The following is an 18,981-nucleotide window of genomic DNA, read 5'->3' as shown; positions in this document are numbered from 1 at the left end:
ATAAAGTTGAAGGGATTACGGTCATTCATGAATTTTGGTTGTATGGATAGCAACCAAATGCATGGTTTAGAACTGGTTATTAACAAATTGTGCAGGCCTTGCACTTCTATCATATAAAAGATTCAACTTATTTAAGTAATTGTACAAGAAATGTAGTTATGTGGCAAAGAGCAATATGTCCAAACATCATAAGGTAATGGAAAAAATCCCTGACTGTGCTACACAACATTAAAATGTTATATTTCAATGTCTTTGGGTTATAAATTGAACAATATTAACTCCAAGTACTTTCTGGCATACCAAGATTTCATTTCAAAATTGAAAATAAAAGTTTGGAAATATTATAGAAAAGATCATTAAGTATATTTAAAATAGAAACTTAGTCATACAAGTCTTTGTTTTATGCATCATGGTTTGGCATTTTAATATTGGATTTTTTTTACTTAAAAAGAACTACAATACACATGTTTATACATTAAATTGAAGTTGGGTAATCATGTTTTCATGGTCTTTGAACAATAAATGGTATACCACACATCTTAAAATGATAAAATGGTTGAACCGATTGCAAGAAGCTTTTGAACGTTTCCCCATCCACAGAAATCTTCCAACCACAGATTTATGGATACCAGTACCCATCTTCACAAGTCTCCTAACCTACCCAATGTAGCCTTTACATGCACCTTGGGTATTCAGATTCAAGACAAGAATATTGGACCTTAATTTAAAATGTAGCAATACCATGGCACTGCACCCATGCAACCTGCATTATGAACACAATTCTTCTTGTTTGGCGAAGCTTTATTCAGATTATTCCTTTAAAAGACCTTACGTATGACTTGCTTAATAAATGCATTACATTAAACCATTCCTATATCAGTCACAACTTTGCCTGTACTCTCAGGTTTAATCAAGATGAGAGTTATAAATTTTCAAAGTTTAATTTTCTGATTAACCCAATTGGAAATTAGAGTTGCTTAGCAAAATTTGTTAAATGCCACTGTACTTTACTCATTTTTGTACAGACTGGAATCATATTGTTCAAGGTAATAATAATTTTAAAGCATTGAATATCCATTTGTATCCCCTTCAATAGTATACTTGGGCCAATTGGGGGTAGGCAAAGTACAAATGCACTAAAGGTCGTTAAATATATGCATTTTTTTCATATGAAAATGTAAGGCATTGGAAAACTACCCAAGACGACAATCAAAATATCAACTGCATTAATTTCACTAAACAATTATGATAATGCATTGATAACTTGCCTGTTCCATATTGTCACAAGTTTAATTTGAGCACCACAGGCCTACTGAAATTGATGTATGATGCCAATATTTTTCAGTTTCAGTCTGGGTATTTCATTGCAGGTAAAGAAAGTGCCCAGGAATAGTTTGGTATTAGAATTAGACTCATTTCCTTATGTCTTGGGATAAAATGACAAATATTACAAACAAGTTGGGCCCAGTAGAGGGCAAAAAAGGTTGTAACTGATAAATATGCATAAATTTTAAATGTAAATAAATGAATACCAGACTATTCAATAAATAAATATCTATTTTAAAACAGTAACAATTAAACCTAAAGAACACCTAGTATCATACCTAGGAGGCCTAAGCACCTTGTTTGCTTAAGCTTCGAAAGAAAATTGAACAATGCACAATTTATTTTTAAATCAAGTATTATACCATGGCAAACAGCAGTAACTGAAATGTCATACAATTATTATATCCATTAATGAATGAAAACATACTGTATAAAAGTCCAAAATACTTAGAAAATAAGACAAAAGTATAAAAATTATTAAATTTAATTTCTTGAATCAATTTGATGCCTGTGACAATCATCCTAAAAAGGAGTATAGTCATGTGGATACATTACTGGAAGCCAGCTCTCTGTAAATGATGCACAATGGCTCCATCCAAGAGACTTCATTATCTAAGTGAAACAAACACATGAATATTACAGGAAACATCTAAGACAGAGCAACAAACCAGTAACATACATATTTTGCATGATATAGGAAGTGTGTGGTGAACAACACCATAGTTTTAATTCACTACCACACAAAGCTGGAGGCCAGGTCATTGACTATATTTAAGACGGAGATAGATAGGTTCTTGATTGTCAAAGGGATCAAGGGTTATGGGGAGAAGTGGGAAAATGGGGTTGAGAAATTGATTAACTAGGAGAAAGTGAAGACTGCAGATGCTGGAGTATCAGAGCTGAAAAATGTGTTGCTGGAAAAGTGCAGCAGGTCAGGCAGCATCAAAGGAGCAGGAGAAATTTCTGCTCATTCCTGAAGAAGGGCTTATGCCCGAAACGTTGATTCTCCTGCTCCTTTGATGCTGCCTGATCTGCTGCACTTTTCCAGCAACACATTTTTCAGCTTTGAGAAATTTATCAGCCATGATTGAATGGCAGAGCAGACACAAAGGGCTGAATGGCCTAATTTCTGCTCCTATGTCTTATGGTATAGTGACCATCTAATTTTGATGTAATTACTAATAAAACACTACCGACTAATTTAATTTTCACAACCTTGTTGTCCAATTGGAGGGAGAGATTTTGATAATCACGCTTATCAATTTCGATGACCCCCTGCCTCCATATTAAAACAATTAAAAATAGTACTATTTAGTTCTCCATTGGTGACCTCCAAAGATCTTTTTCAGGATAGTTAGTCAGGTCATGTAGCAACATAGAAACTAAGAGCAGGAGTAGGCCCTTCCAGCTTGCTCGACCATTCAATATGATCATGGCTGATCATCCAACTCAGTAACCTGTTCCTGCTTTCTCCCCATATGCTTTGATCCTTTTAGTCCCAAAAACTATAGCTAACTCCTTGAAAACATTAAAACTTTTGAATGTAATTGAATATTGTCACAATCGAAATGGAAAAGTCAAGTGGACCACTTTATGCTGGACATGACAATCACATCCTAAAGCAGCTGTTAGGACTTGATTACCATAGTCAAGCAGTCCAATAATGTTTTAGATGAATGTTCATGTCACTTCAAAGTTGTCAGTTACCAAACTGGCAATCACCACACACTGGGACAATCGGGCAAGTGAGCAAAAAGGGCTTGACTCCATCCTCTTTCTTGGTGGGACTGCTCACCATTTTCTCTTGGAATATCTTCAAACACACTGAACTGACACTGATTTTTCTTCAAGCAATGGATTCCAATTCATATTTGATAAATCACACAGTTCAGAAACATATGCCTTGCTTAATTGAGAGTAGCAAGGCTTTTCCATAACTACATTGAATTTAACTCAATTATGATCACTCCCACCAAAATGCTCTACCAAGGGAAGAATTTATACTGGATTCAATATTTACACATGCATAAATCTCTCCTCACTGCTACTGATTCTTGCTCTTTTACATGTGCATATGTTGTCATCTATTGCAACAAATTAATACAAATAAGTCTTACCTGAATGCAATTTTTCCAGTTTTCCTTACTTGGCTTATCCTCCAGAAGTTTAATTGCAAATTTGAGCGCCCGGCCATACATTTTGTTCACGAGTGCATGTTTGTATGCAAAAGTTAAAACCTATCAAGACCAACAGGAATTAAAGCATTTAGATGTATTGCAATACAGGAAACAGAATGAAACAAGAAACATTTCAGCTTGCCACAATTTTCCAATTTTAACCAACTTTTGATACAAGGATTCTCATTTTATCACTGCACTATTAATATTAATGACCTGGATGAGGGAAGTGAATGCACTGTTGACATGTTTGCTGATAATCCAAAAAAAAGGTGTGAAAGCAAGTGGTGAGGATAATACAGACTCTACAGAGAGATGCAGACAGGATAAGCGAGTGGCCAAAACCTGGTAAATGGAAAATAATGTGGGGAGAATGACAGATCTACCTTTTTGTAGGACGAATAAAAGAGCTGAAATTATTTAAATGGAGACAGACTTTTGTGCCACAGGATCTGCACATCCTCGTGCATAAATCACAAGCTAGCACACAGGTTCAGCAGGTGCTATGGAAGGCAAACAGAGTGTCAGCCCTTTTTCAAAAGGGAAAGGAGAATAAAATTAGGCAAACCTTGCTAAAACTAATTAGGCCAGACCTAAAACATCACAAAGAATTCTGTTCCTTTTATTTAAATAAAGTGGTATCGGAGACAATCTCAGCAACTTAATGAAAGGTGAAACTTAGTGAAATCCAAAATACTTAAAGCAATAAATAGAATAAATGCAAGTATGATCTTTCCTCCGATCGAGGAGTATAGATGTATGGGTAGAACTTTAAAATAAAGGGGATGGCATTTAGGACCAAAATTGTGAGAATGTTTTTTACTCAGATGGTTCAGATTTTTTGGAATTTTCTAGCCTAGAGGACTGTGGAATCTCAGTCATTGAGGATACTTAAAGGAGCAGTCATTAATCTTTTGATTATATTGCATAAACTAGTTAGTTTGGGTTTTCCTGATGTGATTCATGCCTTAATCCTTGCTCCTTAGCACTGAAGATTTGATCGATTAAAAATGGGGAGGACCACCTCTCGATCGGAGTCCTGGTTGCCACGTTTAAAGTAGATCACAGCTCAACTTAAATTTGGTCTGTTTCAGGTCAGCACTCTCTGCTGGAACTAATGTATGGTCTTAGATACAGAATCAGAGTTCTGACATCAGCATTCCAGTAGTACTTTTCTTTTGTATTAGCACAATGACAAATTGTTTTTGATGAAGGGACCAGGATATTTCAAACAGCAATAACAATCTTTATGGGTGAAAAACTAAATAATTTGAGCACTCTGAAGCATAACTGTGTTGGAAAGTGAGGGATTCGTAAAATCTTAACTTGCTGGTCCAAGTTAAAATCACTTTGGGTAACCACTAGGCAATTTTAAACATTGAATCCACAACAAGGTATATGAGTTGCACCTTCAGAAATAACAAAATGAAGAAAACAACTTTACCTTAGCATCAGTGAGTTCTGCCCATTTAATTATTTCTGAGAAAGTTTCAGTCAAGCTTTTGAAGCTGCCTTTGGTATCATCTTCTGTATTGTCTGCCTCTTCTGAGGCAGCACCATCCTGTGAATGGAGCTGCAGAAGTCTATCTGCCAGTGCACAGCCCTTTCGGCACAAAGCATCAATCAGGGAGGATTTTTGTTTCTCCATATCACTAAGCATCGAATGACAATGAAGACAATAAAACAAAACAGTTCAGCACTTTACAGATATATCTTCCTGGAAAACAACATTTGTCTAAGCAAATTAATTAGTTGAAGCTGAACAAAATCTTTAAGACCTTACTAAGAAAAATCAGAACGTAGTTTGTGTCTGTGCAATACTTAGCAAAACCTTTGATGGATGGTTTCAGAAAACAAAGGTATATTTCTTTGATGAGTGGGTGGGGCCTTTGATAATGTTAATTGCTTTTCTGAGGCAGTGGCAAGCAGAGATGGAGTCAATGCATGGGGGGCTGGTATAGATGGAGTCAATGGATGGGGGGGCTGGCATAGGTGGGGTCAATGGGTGGGGGGCTGGTTTAGGTGGAGTTAATGCGTGGGGGACTGGTATAGACGGAGTCAATGGATGGGGGGCTGATATGGATGGAGTCAATGGGTGGGGGGCTGGCATAGATGGAGTCAATGGATGGGGGGCTGGTATAGGGCTGGTATAAATGGAGACAACGGATGGGAGGCTGGTATAGATGGAGTCAATGGATGGGGGCTGATATAGATGGAGTCAATGGATGGGAGGCTGGTATAGATGGAGTCAATGGATGTGGGTCTGGTATAGGGCTGGTATAAATGGAGTCAACGGATGGGAGGCTGGTATAGATGGAGTCAATGGATGGGGGCTGATATAGATGGAGTCAATGGATGGGAGGCTGGTATAGATGGAGTCAATGGATGGGGGGCTGGTATAGATGGAGCCAATGGTTGGCAGGCTGGTTTTTACCTGGTATAGATGGAGTCAATGGGTGGGAGCCTGGTTTAGCGATGGACTGGACAATGCAATGTTTCTAACTATGGAGACATTCTGTTTCGAATTTTACTTTCTCTTTTATTTTACCATTGGATTTTCACAAAAATGAGAACGGAGTTCAAGGTTTGGAGTTATGGATCAATTTCACATCCAACATCCCAGATCAGAAAATACAATAATAAAGTTTCTTATAATTGTGAGTAATTTCTTGAGATCATGTTCAGTACTACAATGAACAGACATAAAACACTTAGGTTAACGAGACATCAATTATTAATTTCCAGAAATTTCTTCTATAAGTCAACAATGGAAATCCAAACTAAATCTTAGTTATTATGCACCTCTTGACAGCAGCAGCTTCAGGTCTGGAGTCTGTCTTCGTGGCGAGATGAACGGCTAAGGCAGTTTGATCAATATGAGATATGATATCGTCTGCTGCTTCCACAATTCCATCTATTCTTTTGATTCGGTCCTATATGACAGAAAGGTCAGAATCCTTGAATTGGTTGTATTAACAGAGAACAGGTATTTATATATTACTATAAGTGGAGAGAAGGCTACATGTTTCATTATGAGGGAGGCACTGGGGAAAGAGAGGGTAAGGTCAGTTAAAAGGAATAGAGACTGAGCCAAATTAGAGGAAATAGAGGTGGTTGTAAATTGAGTTGAAAAGATGGCTGAGGAAGTCTTTTTAAGATGGAAAAAATGTTGAGAGATTACCAGGGAGAGGAGCAAAGCCAAGTCAACTGAAGGCTCTCAAATGAAGGGCAGCAGCAGGATGCATGGGAGAACAGGGAATGATGTTAGAAGACAGGGAACCAATATTCATCACCATGGCTGAAGAAATTAGTGAGCAGGACTTGGTGAGCAAGATGTGGAGGCTGCAAGATTATCAAGGAGGATATCAGATAGAGGGGAGAAATTGGATCACCCCAAAAATGGGCATGAAGTGCATTATAATTAACTTTAGCCCATTCATTGCCTTGGTGCAGAAAATGCTCTCTATAAATGATCAGTAAAGTTCCAGCCATTACTGATGACTGGGGCTACTTAAAGGCAGCTGTTCCTCAGAAATGGGTGATATACTGGGGAGTGCACAAAGTGTGGAACACTAGACAAGTCAATGTGAGCTGTGACATATCAAGGATTGTCTATACGTACTCCACTGCATTGTATGAAAATCTTTCACAAGAGTAATCAAGGAGGAAGGACATCTTGTATCTACTGAAAGGAATTAAGACACCGACCAGACCAATGCTAAACCATGCTAAAGGAACAGTGAGAATCATTAGCAGCAGATGTCAATACCAGAAGCTTTGCTGCAAGATAATAGATGGAAAAAGCATTAAGTTCAACAATCTGCCTTGTGTCATTAAGGTGTGTCAATTCAATTTCAAATGGCAAATCCTACCAGTTCTTTCCCTACCCTCATCTACTAGTCAATCGCTACAGCTCCCTTCACTCATCCCACTCAGAGATACCAATAATTTCTGCTCATCAGTGATTAACCTTTAACTCATAGGTTTTATTCTCACACACTTAGCATTATTGCAAACCTCATCCCACAGCCTGCCACACAGTGACAGGTGTGATTCCTTCCTACAGGACAAGATGGTGCATTATAGCAAGCAACCATGAAGAATGGGGAGCAGAGCAGAGTGCCTGAATATTTAAACTTCCATGGGCAGAAACATGGCTGGCTATCATGGGAGGGGCATTACTGAAGCAGGCTGAAGGATCAATGATGAGTATATCAGCATTCTGAATCCATTTTCACTCATATCATTTCTCCCTCAATACACAACCTCAGACATACTTGCTGCAGATAACATAAGTATACACGTCTACTTTCTAGTCTCTCCTCACCACGAGCTAATCCTTGTATTTCATTTCAGCCAGCCAAAACATGCAGCCTTTTCAGTCAGCACAGGAAGAGGAAAATGACAGTGAACATAAAGAGGCAAACTCATTCTATCTCACTGCTGCAGTCACAATGCACGTTCTAGATGTTAGATACAGGAGGGGTCTGAACATGATGAAACACAAGGAACACCAATACAGGACCCCCAACCCAGGGCAGTGGGAAAGAAGAGTGAAGGTACAACTGCTCCAGCTGGCAAGGTCACACATTAATTCATTTGAAGAGAGAGTGAGATGTGGACTTTGATGGGCCAGGCTACAGAGGAAAGTTGATTGGTGCACATAATCAAATATTTGGTGCATTAGAAAACCAGGGTTCATATCAAAGAACATGGAAGCACCCAGCACCACCTTGGTGCAGGGATTTTCCCAGAGACTGGAGCCTATCCTTGCCAGCATTGAACAGGTAAACAGTTTAATAGAATAGCTGTGGAACCCAAATGCAATGTCTTACAGTGGGTAGCACAGTTTCCATAACACAACAAATTATTTGCTTCAAAGGTTGGAATGCTCTCTTAAAACCTTAGAACGCTGCTATCATAATTCTGCTCACCGCTATTCAAAGGGGTTTCCATGGCATCCCAGGAATCTGATGAAGGGCTTATGTCTGAAACAGCAAGTCTCCTGCTCCTGAGATGCCAGATCTGCTGTGCTTTTCCAGCACACTTTTTGACTCATCCCAGAAATCTGTCAATTTGATTTCAGCCAGATCAGAAGGACTTGATAAAGCACCATTTGGTGAAAGTGACAGTGGCTCTGTAAAATGGCTCTCTATCCTGTAAAAATGCTAGCAGGCTAGGTTCCAATCTCTGCCAACTAATCAGATGGCTGATACTTTAAACTGCACACCTTGTTACTGGGTATGATCTCGCAGGATTAGAGGTGCTCCAAGTTGTCTTTCACGTCCGTCTGCATTCTCTTCACTTGGAGATTAACCCCCCAGAACCAAAGACAATGATGGGCACAAAGGGGAGACTGTTTTTTTTTTCAGCATCACTTCAGGACTGAATTTACAAAATTGGATTGGAACTTTTTTGTCAGGAAGAAAATTATATTATAATCAGTATTGGAAAATAGACAGAGACATGGGACTGTCAGTAAATGGTGTGGTTGAGGTGACTGATATTGCCCCTGATTTTTTTCATCACGTTGAGTCTGAGCAAAAGAGACTATCTGCATTGTATCACATGCTTTTGAAATCCTCCTTCCCCTTATTGGCATTTGAAAGGTATGGCCAGGACATTTTCCTGATAATGTCCACTAAGTGCAGCAGGGTATGACAAATCTTGATGCCCACTCAGATGGGTATTGCAGATCTGCTCAGTCTGGAACAGCGTAGGCAGTGGAAGCATGGCCCAAGAAAACTGATCATGTATTCTCATACTGTTTCACTTGGCAGAATGCCTCTCATTGCTAACCTGCTGTACATATGGATGAGAGTTCTGGACCAGAATTTTGAACCATGTCATGAATGATAATCAAAAAAAAAATTGAAGATAAACTAGCAAGCAATTTGAAAACAGACAGCAAGAGCTTTTTCAAATATATAAAAAAATTCAAGCTCCCAACTGAACATAGGGCCATTGAAGCATTAGGGAGGAGAAATAATAATGGGGAACTAGGAAATGGTGGAAGAGTTCAATTAATATTTTGCATCTGTCTTTACAATAGAAGACACAACTATATTCCAAAAATACTAAGTAATCAAGGGGCAAAAGGGGAGCCGACTCGACGGACCAAATGGCATAATTCTGCTTCTACATCAGGGCAGGGAGTGGGATTGAAAATAAGTACAATAATTATCACTGGAGAGCAAAGTACGAGGTAAAGTAATGGGGCTAAAGCCTGGTAAGTCCCTAGACCTAATGAGTATCAACCATGTATTTTAAGAAAGTCGCTACAGAGATAGTACACTGCTTGTGATCTTCCAAGAATCCTTAGATTCTGGAAAAGAGCTGGAACCAAATTCAGAAAAGGAGGGAAACAAAAATAAGCAACTATAGGCTGGTTAGCTTAACATCTGTTATTGGAAACACGTTATGGGCCCATTATGAAGGACGCAATAGAAGAACATTTATAAATATATAACACGATCAAGCAGAGTCAGCACAATTTCATAAAAAGGACAATTATTTTTAGAATTCTTTGAAGATGATAGGTAAAGGGGAAGCAGTAGATATAATATATTTGGATTTCCAAAGATGTTCAATAAGATATTGCTTGTTGGCAACTGAATAAGATAAGAATTCAATGTGCTCAGAGCAGCACCATAGAACACCTACAGTGTGGAAACATGTCCTTCAGCCCAACAAGTCTACATCAACCCCTTCGAAGAGTAATCTACCCAGACCCATTCCCCTTCCCTATTATCCTATATTTACCCCTGACTAATGTACCTAACCTACACATCCCTAAACACTACGGGACAATTTAGTATGGCAGTTCAGCCAACCTGTACATCTTTGGATTGTGGGAGGAAACCCACACAGACACGGGGGAGAATGTGTGCACTCCACATAGACTGGGGCCCGAGGCTGGAATCAAATCCAGGTCCCTGGTGCTGTGAGGCAGCAGTGGTAACCACTAAGCCACCATGCCACCCCAGTACATTGGCATAGATGAAGGATTGACTAACTAAAAACACAACAGAGTTGGGATTGGGATAACATTTTCAAGATGGCAATCTGTAACAGGTAGACTGCCAATGGGATCAGTAGTGGAGCAGCAATTATTTATAACATATGTTAGTAACTGGGATGATGGAAGGGAATGGACTATCACTGGGTTTGTGTTAAATAGGTGGGAAGGAAAGTGATGAGGATGATACAAAGAATCTACAGAGGGATACAGACATTTAAATGAATGGACAGAAACTTCTGCAGATTGAATATAATCTGGAAAATGCGAGATTATGCACTCTCTCAGCAAGAATAAAGGAATTGAATATTATTTAAATGGTGACAGCCAAAAATACAGAATTCTTGCTTAAATTGTACATGGCTCTAATCAGACTACAGGTGGAATACTGTGAAGAGTTTTGGGTCACTTATCTAAGGAAAGGTATATTGGCACTGGAGGCAGTTCAGAGAATGTTCATCAGGCTGTTCATCAGGTTATGACTAAGAGGTGGAGCCAGATGATATCAGTATACAGTATATCATACATCTGAAATCTCTTTGCTGAGGAGAATACATGCGACCACTCTTCAGTTTCCCACATGCTAAACTTGCAAAGAAAACTACATACGACAAATAATGTCTGGAAGCAATTTGTTGCAGCACAACATTTTAAATGAACCACAAAGTCATTCAGCAACAGCCAAATCACTTCCTTTCAACTACAAGTTTTAGCCAAATATAGGACAAGTATAAAAACATGTCCATTGATAACATACTTAATCAAAGTTTGGAAAATCAAGAGGTCTGTAGCCCCCAAAATAAAGAAAAGTGCATAATCCAATGTTTCCTTCAATAGAGCAGGATGTAACAAGGATTTCAGCAGTGGTGGTGGTTAGCTTGTGCTGCAAGTTACATGGAAATAATTATTTTTGGTAATTAATAACAACATGTGGGACTGGAGTTCATCCCTGGGTCAAACAGAATGCCAAGGTTTCACTTATTATAAAGATGTAGCTAGGGAGGTAGGACCGAAAAAGCATTCTTCCATATGGCCATCTGGAGAAATGTTTGGCACATTGATGACTGTCAGGTAGTCTAAGTGCACAGACTTAATTAGAGGTCAAGGGTTATGACTAAGAGGTGGAGCCAGATGATAACAGTATACAGTATATCATACATCTGAAATTTGACCTTGTGCCTTCAGATAATGTCTTTACAAAAAGAGGGGTCAAAGACAGATCTCTGGGCAACTTCAGAGAAGCCTCGGCAGTAGTTACACAGTTTGGAGCAGCACAAGGTCACATCACTCACTGGCATTGAGGCAAGTTAAATTTTCTTCACTTTTGCATGTTTCTGTGCATTTCTAAAACAACTTTCAAATGTATTTTAACCTTTTCATTGTCCAAATGATGCAATCGTGCAACATATAGAGGAAGATGCGTAGGATAAGACTCTTTCAATTCTTCATACAGCGTATTCATGTCCAATCTAAAGAAAAACAAACAAATCTGGTGAACCATCATTGCGCTCCCTCTAAGGTAATAATATCCTTCCTAAGGCAAGGAGACCAAAACTGCACACAGTGCTCTAACTGGAATCTAACTAAGCTTTTATACAATTCAAGCATGACTTTGTTATTCCTGCCCTCAAAACCTCATGTAATAAATGCTAACATTCCATTCGCCTGTCTGATGTCTGTCTTTCTAACTTTGCTACTAGTTTCTCTGACCTATCGTTATACTGTGTGTAGGTGGAATGTAACTTTTCTTCATTTCTCTATTCTGTTACTAAGGATTGTACGCAGGTGCTCTGTACCTAAGATAATGCCATGTTGCCGACATTATTACACTGTAACTAATCTGTAACTGAAGAAACTGTACTTGGGTACCTTTGTCTCTAAGATGGCACATAAGTGGAGACTTATAAATGTTTCACTGTACTCATTTGAGAACATGCAACGATAAATCTAATTCAATTCATTAATAGTTTATGTATTTACATGTTAACCTTCAGTGACTTATTCATGAGAACACCCAGGTTCACATGCAAATCTACAGTGTCTAATCTTTTACGATTTAAAGAAACACTGCATATATGTTCTTTCTACCAAAGTGAATAATCTCTTATTTGTCTACATTATATTCCATATATTATATTCTTGCCCACTCACAAAATTTGTCTCTTTAGAGATACTCTGAAATTGCCTCACGTCGCACATTTCTAGCATTGTGTTATTGGGAAACTTAGTGTATTACCTTTAGCATTCACATTCAAATAGTTCATTTATATGATGGACAGCTGGGGCCCAAGTGTTGATCTTTGCAGTAGCCCATAGGTACAGTCTGCCAGTGCAAGAATGACCCATATTTTTTCCTGATAATCAATTCTTAATCCATGCCAAATTATTACGTCATATGCCATGTGCTTTAATTCTGCTAGCCGACTTTCTTTAAGGGACTTCATCAAAAGCCTTCTGAAAGTCCACGAACTCACCAACTCTCCTTTCTCAATTTTGATAGTAACATCCTCAAAATATTCCAGCAGACACAGTGGCTCAGTGGTTAGCACTGCTGCCTCACAGCACCAGGGTCTCAGGTTCGATTCCAACCTCAGGCAACTGTCTGTATGGAGCTTGCACATTCTCCCCGTGTCTGTATGGATTTCCTCCCACAGTCCAAAGATGTTAAATGGCCCATAGCGTTAGTTGTGTTAGTCACAGGGAAATGGGTCTGGGTGGGTTACTCTTCAGAGTGGACTTGTTGGGGTGGCACAGTGGTTAGCACTGCTGCCTCACAATGCCAGAGACCTGGGTTCAATTCCCGCCTCAGGCGACTCTGTGTGGAGTTTGCACATTCTCCCCTTGTCTTTGTGGGTTTCCTCCCAAAATCCAAAAATGTGCAGGTTAGGTGAATTGGCCATGCTAAATTGCCTGTAGTGTTAGGTGAAGGGGTAAATGTAGGGGAATGGGTCTGGGTGGGTTGCGCTTCGGTGGGTCAGTGTGGACTTGTTGGGCCGAAGGGCCTGTTTCCACATTGTAAGTAATCTAATCTAAATTCCATCCACCAATCCATGCTGACTAAGCTGAATCAGATTCATTATTTTCCAAAAGTCCATTTATTGCACCCTTTACAATATTTTAGCATTCTCCCTTCTAGTGAAAAGGCTACAGGTCTGTACTTACCAGTGTACTGTCCCTCCTTTCTTAAATAGTCAGGTAACACATATTAACTTCCAATCTTCAGGAGTCATTCCAGAATCTCTATAATTTTGGTCTACCTACAGTACATGGCCAAGCAATAAACAGTGGCCCAGCCAGTGAATCTCACACTTTGGAATGGAGAATATCACAGTCCTAGGATTTAATCTGCAATCCCATTAATTTCTCCAAACAACTTTCTTACTGATACTGATTTTCTTCAATTCCTAATTTTACCCTGTCTTCAGATCTCTAATTCAGGGAGATTTATAGTACTTTCCTCGTGAAGACAGACACAAAATAAACATTTAAGCCCTCAGTGTGGTGGCACAGTGGTTAGCACTGCTGCCTCACAGCGCCAGAGACCCGGGTTCAATTCCCGTCTCAGGCGACTGTCTGTGTGGAGTTTGCACGTTCTCCCCGTGTCTGCGTGGGTTTCCTCCGGGTGCTCCAGTTTCCTCCCACAGTCCAAAGATGTGCAGATCAGGTGAATTGGCTATGCTAAATTGCCCGTAGTGTTAGGTAAGGGGTAAATGTAGGGGTATGGGTGGGTTGCGCTTCGGCGGGGCGGTGTGGACTTGTTGGGCCGAAGGGCCTGTTTCCACACTGTAAGTAATCTAATCTAATCTAATCTATACTTCTCTGTCCCCCATTATAAATTCTCCTGACTTGTCTGCAATGGACTCACATTAACTTAGCAAAATGTTCCCTTTATATGCACTTGTGTAAACTTTTACACCAGTTTGTTACGTGTTCTTTGTTAGTTTACATTCATATTCTATTCTATTCTATTCCCCCTTACTTTGTCGTTTCTTAGTGCTCCCTTGGTATTCTCTAAAATCCTCCTGAAATTCAGACATATTACTATATCTAGCAATTTTACAGTCCACTTTTAATCTTACACAAACCTCAATTTTCTCTGTTAGTCACAGCCAACTAACCTTTTTGAGCGTTTGTGTCTTTAAAGAATGTATAGTTACTGCAAATTATGTCATAATTTTTACAAACTATTTATGATGTACCATTACATCTTAGCTAATTTGCACTTCATGCTTTCCTCTATTCAAATTTAACACACTGGTTTTACATTGAGCTACCTCAAACATACTTTCAAACATAACGTAAAATTCTATCATATTATGGCCACTCATCCCTAAAGGTAGGCGTGTTCTGGAACAAACAAATACATACTTGGCCATCCAATGTATCTTCAGGTCTCTGAGAGCATCAGCAAACTCATCTTTTGCATCTTTCTCTTTATCCACATCTTTCTCTTTGGTTCCATTCTTCTGCTTATTTGGAGACGGTATAAGATGATATTGCACAGACACCATGTCCTGTCATGTAACAGAGAGAAAAAGATTAAAAATCCAAATATTATGACTCCATTAATTTTAACAAAAAGAAATATTTATTCCCAGCATTCACACTGCTTATAACTTAATAATATTTACAAAGCTGAGGTGTTTATAAAACTTAATTGAAAAAATACATTTTTTACTTGACCCAATCTCAGCGCTTGCATCAATTTAAATGTGATGCTACTGTGCATTCACTCCCAGTTTGCCCAGTGATGGTAACCTCCAAAGATATAGACAGATAATTTTCAAGTGAAATCGATTTATTTATTGAGGAATCAAGATGTCCAATGATATTAAATAAGGAACTGTGAAGAAAAACACTAGGAGTTAAAAGCTAGGATTCAAACAAAAAAAAAGGAAGCACCAGCTGTTGTGCTGTTTGCCTTACTACTCTTTAGATTGTAAAGAATCCCTTTGCCAAATAATGTTCTCAAATTTGGAATGCTTCTCCAAGTGTTTCAATGTCTCCATGGCTTGGTGCTTTCCAATAGTGTTCAGCTCTACAAGAGTTCCTAAACTCTCCATTCCGAAGACTCTGACCTTTTGTGCGTTTCCCTCCATCACTAATCATGTTCATTCATCACCATTAAATTCGCTGTATAGTTCCCCGCTTAAATATCTGCACTAGCCTTTCTTTCTTGAACCCATACTTAAAATCTAGCCCATTGATTAAACTTTGGTCAGCTTTCCACTAGCTGCATCCTTTGCTTGGCAACGGCAAAGCTCATATGATGTACTTTTTTTTGGTTAAAGACACTTCAGAACTGCAGGTTATGATACTTGGTTATGATTTTATGATTAGGACTCCAAGTAATGCTTCCAGTACTCTTCTGATCTCCAAGGGTCAACAGATCTTTCAAGGGACACTGGACACGAAATGTTCACTCTGCTTTCTCTCCACAGATGGTGCCAGACCTACTGAGTTTTTCAGTAATTTCTGTTTCTGCTTCTGATTTCTAGCACCCGCAGTTCTTTTGGTTTTTGATAGAAATTTTGAACTCTGCAAATGGCAAGTGATACTGGGTTTATTCTTAAGTTGAAACCCAGGATTTGAACTTCTGTTAACCAATGGCACTAACAGTATATATTTGGAATCTGGTCACAGATTAGCAATGATTTCATTCAATACCAGAAGGGGCTGACTGGCCTGCTCTTGTTTCGGACTTTATTTGAGACTGGGCTTTCCTTTACATTGAGCAGGGGATTGTGGTTTGCATATGGGTTGAGAAACCATTTCACTGAAGAAGCCTGTTGGCTGGTAATGGGATAGTTTACAATGTTCTGCATCAAATTTCAACAGGCAAGACCTTCTCTATATGTAGGGGTGAAAGGATTGGCTGTTAAGTCCTTACAGTAAATGAGACTTATGTGGTGCAATTTACAGAAGGACAGCAGGAATTCATTTTATGAAGATCGATCAGCAAAGGGAAAAATGGCATGCTATTGGTACCATGAGGAAGTATTAAATTGGAGTTGTCAACAATACTGACGACTAAATGTTTTAACATTTGTTTTGGGCGGCACGGTGGCACTGCTGCCTCACAGCGCCAGAGACCCGGGTTCAATTCCCACCTTAGGCGACTGACTGTGTGGAGTTTGCACATTCTCCCCGTGTCTGCGTGGGTTTCCTCCGGGTGCTCCGGTTTCCTCCCACAGTCCAAAGATGTGCAGGTCAGGTGAATTGGCCATGTTAAATTGCCCAATGTGTTAGTAAAGGGGTAAATGTAGGGGTATGGGTGGGTTACGCTTTGGCGGGGCGGTGTGGACTTGTTGGGCCGAAGGGCCTGTTTCCACACTGTAAGTAATCTAATCTAATCTAATTACTTGTGATTTTCACATTCAAATTTTCATATTTCAATTGTAAAGGTGAAACCACCGTAACAAATATATTTTTCATTAATTCATGGATATGGGTATCTCTGGCAATCCCAGCATTCATTGTTCATACCTAATTGCTCTTCAGAAGGTCATGGTGAGCTGCCTTCTTGGACCATTACAGCCCTTGGGGTACAGGATACCCACAGTGTAGTTAAGGAGGAAGTTTGAGGGTTTTGATCCAGTGACAGCGAAGAATTCGTGATACAGTTCCAAGGCAAGATTGTGTGCGGTTTAGCAGGAAGCTGAAGGTAGTGGTATTCCCACGTATCTACTATCCTTGCCATTCTAGATGTGCATAGATCCTAGTGCTGACAAGGGAACCTTGGCCAATAGTCAGCATGTATAGAACCTCTAAGCAGCTAAGCAACTTGTAGGACACTTTGCTGCAGTCTATCTTGAACATGGTATACACTGCTCCCCAGTGAGTCATGAGTGAAGTGAGTGAATGTAGAATATGGGGGATAGGGTGAACTTCTTTGTCTTGGATAGTATCAGGCTTAAGTTTTTAATGGAGCTGCATGCATCCAGGCAACTGCAGAGTATTCTATTGCACTCCAACTTTGTCCTGTGAACAACAAGCAATGGAGAGACAGGAGGTGATTCACACATCACAGAATTCCTAGTCTTTGACCTGGTCCTGTAGCCACAGTATTGATAAGGCTGTTCAGTTCAGTTTCTGGTCAATGATAACCCACGATTTTTATCAATGTGGATTCAGTTATTGTATCGCTATTGTACGTTAATGGACGATGGTTAGATTCTCTCTTGTTTCAGACAGTAATTGCCTGGCACTGTGTAGCATGGATGGTACTTACCAATTATCAGTCCAAGCCTGGATGCCATCCAGGTCTTAGGCATTTAAACACAAGCTATTTCAATGTATGTTGAGTTGCAAATAGTGCTGAACATTTGTACAATCATCAGCGAATATCCCTACTTTAAGGATGGAGGAAATGTAATTGATAAAACAGCTGAAGATGGTTGGGCCTAGGACACTGTTTTTAGGAACTCCTGCAGAGATGTCCTAAGGTTGAGATGAATGACCTGGAACAACCACAACCATCTTCCTTTGTACCAAGTATGACCACAACCACCCAATAATGTTTGCCTCATGATTCCCCCCAGTGACACTAGTATTTTTTAAAGGGATCTTTAATGCTACATAACAATCAAGTGCTGCTTTGATATTATAACACTCACTCTGTCCCCATTAAAGAGCTTGTCAAATGGTTTTACAAACAAGCTGGTTGAGTCAATTGTTCATGTTTTTGCTCCAAATAATTCACATGGTGTGCCAGTACTCAACATCCTCAACAATGACAATCAATCAATCAATCAAGTGGTGCTTTTGGGTAGCTCTGCCAATAGATCACATAACACCAGCAGTACTACCTGCCCTGATAATGCACACAGACAAGTCAACCAGGAGTCCTGTGACACAGTGCTAGTGCTGAAAATGTGTTGCTGGAAAAGCGCAGCAGGTCAGGCAGCATCCAAGGAACAGGAGAATCGACGTTTCGGGTAGAAGCCCTTCTTCAGGCTTATGCCCGAAACATCGATTCTCCTGTTCCTTGGATACTGCCTGACCTGCTGCGCTTTTCCAGCAACACATTTTCAGCTCTGATCTCCAGCATCTGCAGTCCTCACTTTCTCTACATAGTGCTAGTGGTCTTACACCAGGTACTGTAGATCTGGCTTCAAGGCTCACCTGCCATGTAAGTGTGTGATAACTTATATTATAATTTACCTGTTCAAGTTTCACAACCATGGTAGATCTTTGAATTATCAGACCGTACTTGCTTAGTTATTATTGTTTGGGTGGTTACTATTCTTAGTTCCTCGACTGTAATCCTGTTTTGTTATCAAGCAATCCCACACAATTCCTGAAGTCAATCTTTTGGTTTTATATTGACAGTATTTAAATCTCTTGTTGAAAATGTTAAAAAAATGAGTTTAGTAATTGATAGGCAGACAATAAAGAGGCAAAGTGAAATAAAAAGGCAATGAAGATCATTGTCAGTTCAGAGAAAGACTTTCGTTGAGT

At 39.4% G+C, this 18,981-nt stretch overlaps 1 protein-coding gene across 4 annotated transcripts in view; it reads right to left on the bottom strand.

Annotated features, from left to right (window-relative positions):
• Positions 1 to 394: 394 nt before the first annotated feature.
• tpp2 (tripeptidyl peptidase 2) overlaps positions 395 to 18,981 on the bottom strand; it is a 102,148-nt gene continuing 83,561 nt past the window's right edge. For 2 of the 4 annotated variants that reach the window (XM_072578198.1, XM_072578197.1), the window contains 6 exons: positions 14,890 to 15,035; positions 11,894 to 11,990; positions 6,306 to 6,436; positions 4,948 to 5,155; positions 3,444 to 3,563; positions 395 to 1,938 (listed from right to left, as the gene is read on the bottom strand). In XM_072578198.1, the coding sequence (XP_072434299.1) occupies positions 1,849 to 1,938; positions 3,444 to 3,563; positions 4,948 to 5,155; positions 6,306 to 6,436; positions 11,894 to 11,990; positions 14,890 to 15,035 (792 nt within the window). In that variant the 3' untranslated portion in view covers positions 395 to 1,848. Of the gene's footprint in view, positions 1,939 to 3,443; positions 3,564 to 4,947; positions 5,156 to 6,305; positions 6,437 to 11,893; positions 11,991 to 14,889; positions 15,036 to 18,981 lie in introns of those variants that run through there. The other 2 variants (XR_011961582.1, XM_072578200.1) reach the window with 2 other exon arrangements.

This window comes from Chiloscyllium punctatum, chromosome 9 (genome assembly GCF_047496795.1).
Source record: "Chiloscyllium punctatum isolate Juve2018m chromosome 9, sChiPun1.3, whole genome shotgun sequence".
NCBI classification, from domain to species: domain Eukaryota; kingdom Metazoa; phylum Chordata; class Chondrichthyes; order Orectolobiformes; family Hemiscylliidae; genus Chiloscyllium; species Chiloscyllium punctatum.
Note: the sequence above shows the minus strand (reverse complement) of the source record. Positions and strands in the feature narration are given on the sequence as shown.